Raw genomic sequence first — 6,173 nt, 5'->3', positions numbered from 1 at the left:
AGAAGTGTCCTCTGTGGTTGAAAATAGTGCCATAAAGTGTAATTTCTACTGTTAAAACCAGAACTGTCTGCAATGACTGACGTTTATGATTTCAGAGACTGTGGTGCCCCGTGCAGCAACCTGGATTTCTCATACATGTCCAAATCCACAATGCCCAGAAGAACAGCTTAGCTTTGTCCAAAAGATAATCAATGGGTACTATCAGGGGAATATAAGTTCTTCACTCCTTCCTCTTCTGGCAAAAGCACACAGTTATACAACTGGTTAACTCTTGCGTTCAACACAAATTTATATAAACTTATGTAACTGCTCATGCGGGTCAAATCATGGGTTCTGTTAACCCACTCATCCTCATGGGAGCTTCCTACCATTAGTAATCTCTGGGCTGCCTTACTATTCCCTGTTTGACTTTTTGATTTTACAACACTTTCAAACAGTTTGCTAAATTAAATTTTCTCTTCTTAACTAGTGGGTAAGGTCTTTGTTTTCCTGAATTGTTCCTCTTACAATGACTACATAAAGTTTAAAAAATTTTTATATAATAATAAAATAGAAGAGTTAACAGCCACAAAAAAATACAAGAAAAAATATTTAAGACATTTATGAGGGAAAGAAAAAGTTTAACACCTTTAATATATAAGGAACTCTTACAATTCATTAAAACACGCAAACATCTGAATGGAAGGAAGGGCCGGTGAACATTCAACCGAAGAATTTAAAATATCCAATAAGTTTAAGAAATATATTTAACTTATTTCAATTTAAATAAATGAAATTTAAAATTTTTTGTTTACTTCTATGGGGTGAGGGGAAAGAAGAGCTATCAGTTTGGAAAACATTTAAAAGGATAATGATAGCCAATTTGTGGGAATATAATGGAGCAGTTGTACTGCTAAGATTGATACAGTCTTTATGAGGACAGTAAACAAAATAGCTTAGATTTGGGGTGGCCACAACTGGGGGAGAATCTTGATCATGGGACTTAGAGGTCATCCGGGCCCAGGGTAGAGCCTGGGTGGGACAGTGGTGGCCACTGCTGGCACTTACTAAAGTGGCACTTCAGAAGCCACCCAGATCTCTTAGCAGAGCCATGGACACCTACACAGGCAGCACACTGAACCTCTGTGCATGTGACCACTCATTTTAACACTCCCCTCTGCTGGGGCAAAGGTTCCAGCACAGGGAGAGGGAAAAAGACACACTTAAAGGGAACAGGGCCCCCTCAAAGCCCAATCCTCATGGCTTCTGAAAAAATAAATAATAAAACATAAATAAACAATTTACCAGATAAAAAATTCAAACATTGGTAGGAAAAATGGGAACTGAATTAGGGAAAATAATTGATCTAAACACTGAACAATTTAACAAGGAACTAGAATGTAAAAAAGACCCAGTCAAAAACAAATAATTCAATAGCTGAAATAAAAAACACACTAGAAGAAATGAATAGCAGACCAACTGATACAGAAGAATGCATAAGTGATTTGGAAGACAGAATAATGAAAATCGACCAATCAGAGCAATAGGAAGAAAAACAAATTTAAAAAATAAAAGCACTCTGGAATAACATGAAGTGTTTCTATATTCACATTACAGGGGTTCCAGAAGGAGAAAATAGAGAAAATGGTGAAAAAAATGTATTTGAGGAAACTGTAGTTGAAAATTTCCCAAACCTGAAGAAGGAATAGATATCCAGGTACACAAAGCACAGAGGGTCCCAAAGAAGATGAGCCCAAATAGACCCATACCAAGATATATCCTAACAAAAGTTAAACAGAGAACTCTAAGGCAGCAAGAAAAAGAACAGCCATATTCAAATGAATTCCCATAAGACTATCAGCTGATTCTTTGCAGAAACCTTGCAGGCCAGGAGAGAGTAGCATAATGTATTCAAAGTCCTGAAAGGGAAAAACTTGAAACCTAGGATACTCTACCCCTCAAGATTATGATTTAGAATAGAATGAGAGATAAAGAAATTCTCAAACAAGCAAAAACTAAAGAAATTCATGAATACTAAAATGGTGAAGGGTCTTCTCCAAATGGAAAAGAAATAAGAATCTGTAAGAAAGGGGAAAAATCTCACTAGGAAAGGCAAATATATAGAAAGGAGGGAGGACCAATCAGTTGAATAAGCCAGTGTGTAGATTAAAAGACAAAAATTGTAAGAGCAACTTTAACTACAGTAAATAGTCAAGGGATAAGCATGAAGATATGAAATATGACATCAAATACACAAAATGTTAGGTAGAGGAGTAAAAATGTAGAACTTTTAGATTGTGTTTGAGTGTAAACAACTACCAGTTTAAAGCAAGTAGATATAATTACAGGTCAACATTTAGGAATCCCACAGTAACCACAAATCAAAAATGTACAATAGATACACACACACACACACACACACAAAGAACGCAAGCATAATCTTAAAGAAAATAATAAAACCACAAAGGAAGAAAATAGAAGAAAGAATGAACAGAGAAGAACTACAAAAACAACCAGAAAACAAGTAATAAAATGTCAATAATTACTGTAAATGACAATGGACCAAATGCTCCAATCAAAAGACAAAGAATGGTTCATTGGACCCTTCAATAGGCTGCTTTCAAGAGACTGCTTTCAGGGATAAAGACAGACAGACTGAAAAGGAAGGGGTGGAAAAAGATATTTCATGTAAACAGAAATGACCAGTAAGTGGGGGTTAGCAATATTCACTTCAGATAAAATAGACTTTAAAACAAAGGCTATAATGAAAGACAGAGAAGGGCATTATATTATAATCAGAGTATTAATACAAGAAGATATTATACTCATTAACATATATGTACCCAATACAAGAGCACCTAAATATATCAAACAAATACTAGCAGACATAAAGGGAGAAATTGAAAATAATACAATAATAGTAGGGTACTTTAACAGCCCATTTACATCAATGGACAGATCATCCAGACAGAAAAGCAATAAGGCAACAGTGGTCTTAAATGACATGTAAGCCCAGTAGAATTTAATAGATATATACCGGACACTACAGCTAAAAATAGCAGAATATACATTATTTTCAAGTGCATATGGAATTTTCCCCAGGACAGATTACAGGCTAGGCCACAAAACAAGTCTCAACAAAATTAAGAGAATAAAAATTATATAAAGCATTTTTACCAACCACAACATTATGAAACTAGAAGTCAATTATAAGAAGAAAAATGAGAAAAGAACAAACAAGTGGAGATGACACAACATGCTAACTAAAAAACCAATGGGCCAATGATGAAATCAAAGCAGAAATCAGGAAATACCTTGAGGCAAATGAAAATGGAAGCACAACACTCCAAAATCTATATGATTCAGTGAAAGCATTTCTAAGAGGAGGCTTTATAGCCATTCAGGCCATTCTCAATAACAAACAAGCAAACAAAAAGCAAATAAACAACCTAACCTACCAACTAAAAGATTTAGAAAAAGAAGAACAAAGCCCAAAGTTCGCAGAAGGAAGGAAATAATAAAGGTCAGAGAGGAAATAAACCAAATAGAGATCAAAATGACAATAGAAAAGATCAAAGAAACCTAGAACTGGTTCTTTGATATGATAAAAAATTGATAAACCATTAACCAGGCTAACCAATAAGAAAAGAAAGGACCCAAATAAATAAAATAAGAAATGAAAGTGGAGAAATAACAGCTGATAACACAGAGATCTAAAAAATCTTAAGAGAATACTAAAAATAGTCATGTGCCAACACATTGGACAACCTAGAAAAAATGGGCAAATTTCTTGAGATATACACCCTACCAAAACTGAATCAAGAAGAAACAAGCAATTTGAACAGACTGGTCACCAGTAGTGAAATAGAATCCGTAATTTTAAAAAGTCCCTTCAAACAAAATACAGGACTAATGGTCCTGCATCTTCTTGATTCAGTTTTGGCAGGGTGTATATTTCAAGAAATTTGCCCCCTGCCAAAACTGAATCAAGAAGAAACAGGCAATTTAAAGATGTAGACATAGAGAATGGACTTGAGGACACGGGGTGGGAGGGGGAAGCTGGGGTGAAGTGAGGGTAGCATCGACATATATACACTACTGAATGTAAAATAGCTAGTGGGAAGCATCAGCATAGCACAGAGATATCAGCTCAGTGCTTTGCAATGACCTAGAGGGGTGGGATAGGGAGGATAGGAGGGAGGCTCAAGAGGGAGGGGATATGGGGATATATGTATGCATATGGCTGATTCACTTTGGCGTACAACAGAAACTAACAGTATTGTGAAGCAATTATAAGCCAATAAAGATCTATTAAAAAAAAAAAAAGTACAGGACCAGACAGCTTCACTGGGGAATTGTACTAAACATATAAAGAAGAGCTAATACCTAAACTTCTCAACCCATTTCAAAAACTGAAGTGGAGGGAACACTCCCAAATTCATCCTATGAGGCCACCACTATCCTGATACCAAAACCAGACAAAGACACTAAAGAAAGAAAATAATAGGCCAATATCTTTTATGAAAATAGATGCAAAAATCCTCAACAGAATATTAGCAAACCATATCCAACAAATATAAAAAGGATCATATACCATGATCAAGTTGGATTTATTCCAGGGATGAAAAGATGGTTCAGTATTCACAAATAATGTGATACACCATATTAATAAAAGGAATGACAAAAATCATATGATCATCTCAATAGATGCAGAAAAAGCATTTGCCAAGATTCAACATCTATTCATGATAAAAACTCTCCTCAAAGTGGGTATAGAGGGAACATATCTCAACATAATAAAGTCCATAAACTTAGCACATATTTAGAATGTCTTTCATTTTTCTAAGTCTGTCCATTGATTCACATTTTTTGAATTTAAATGATTGCATTTATTTCCATCCCCCCCAGAAAAAGATCCCATCTATTAAGGAGGTATAATAAACAAAATTAAGAGGAAATTCTGAAGTGAATGTTTCATTTCAACTCTCTTCCTCCATAGTTTCACTTTATAATTTCTTACTGACTATTCCTTTCATTTACTCCATGTATTTCAGACACTGCCCAGTGAGGAGATGGAAAAAGAAAATGCAATGTTACTGACAGAGTTTATTTTCATAGGCCTTATATATCAACAAAAATGGCAAATCCCCTTGTTACTGGTGTTCTTGGTGATATATCTCATCACTGTCATGGGGAACCTTGGTCTGATTGCTCTTTTATGTAATGACCTTCATCTTCACATCCCCATGTACTTATTCCTTGGGAATTTGGCTTTTGTGGATGCCTGGATATCATCCACAGTGACCTCCTCTTGGCCCCAGCCAGATGTTGGTGAACTTCTTTGCCAAGAGCAAAATGATATCTCTCACTGAATGGAAGATACAAGTTTTTCCCTTTGTAATCAGTGTAACCACAGAATGGTTTTTGTTGGTAACAATGGCATATGATCGCTATGTGTCCATATGCAAACCGTTACCTTATCCAGTAATTATGACCAATAGACTAAGCATCCAGCTGTTGGTTTTGTCATTTTTAGGTGGCCTTGTTCATGCCATACTTCATAATGTTTTTAACTTCAGATTAACCTTCTATAATTCTATCATAATACAGGACATATACTGTGACATTATACCATTGTTTAAAATTTCTTGTACTGACCCTTCCATTAATTTTCTGATTGTATTTATTTTCTCTGGGTCAATATAGTTGTGCATAATTTGGACTGTTCTTGTCCCTTATAAAGTTGCTCTCTTTACAATATTAAAAAAGAAGTATGTACAAGGCATAAGGGAAGCCTTCTACGCATGTGGAGCCCATCTCTTAACTATCTCTTTATACTATGACCCTCTTTTCTCCATGTATGTGCTCCCTGGATCTGCAGAAGCAGATGCTCAAGATACAGTGGACTCTCTATTTTGAACTGTCATAATTCCTTTGTTAAATCCAGTCATCTATAGTCTTGGAAATAAGAAAATCATAGGTTCTCTGGCAAAAATGCTAAAGAAAATGCTTAGATCTCATACTAATATCTGTTCTCCATTCATTAAAAGTCACATAAGTGTGCAGATTAGATATGTGTTGATTAGTGTTCAAAGTTTTTGCACTTGCAATTGCCCTAGAGGTTTTATGACTTAAGGTAGGAGTACTAATAAATATATTAAAATATGTGCATATATTAGTCAAAAGTATAAAAA

General features: G+C 35.1%; 1 protein-coding gene across 1 annotated transcript; it reads left to right on the top strand.

The window, feature by feature from the left end:
- Window positions 1-5,046: 5,046 nt before the first annotated feature.
- LOC309806972 (olfactory receptor 5H1-like) lies at window positions 5,047-5,685 on the top strand (the record flags this gene model as incomplete). Its single annotated transcript, XM_082626087.1, is given in 2 exon segments — window positions 5,047-5,285; window positions 5,287-5,685. Coding segments are annotated over 2 exon segments (633 nt in total). The 5' UTR covers window positions 5,047-5,051.
- Window positions 5,686-6,173: the final 488 nt, after the last annotated feature.

This window comes from Mesoplodon mirus (assembly GCF_964341445.2).
Source record: "Mesoplodon mirus genome assembly, chromosome: 6".
NCBI classification, from domain to species: domain Eukaryota; kingdom Metazoa; phylum Chordata; class Mammalia; order Artiodactyla; family Ziphiidae; genus Mesoplodon; species Mesoplodon mirus.
This window is presented reverse-complemented; position numbering and strand designations above follow the sequence as displayed.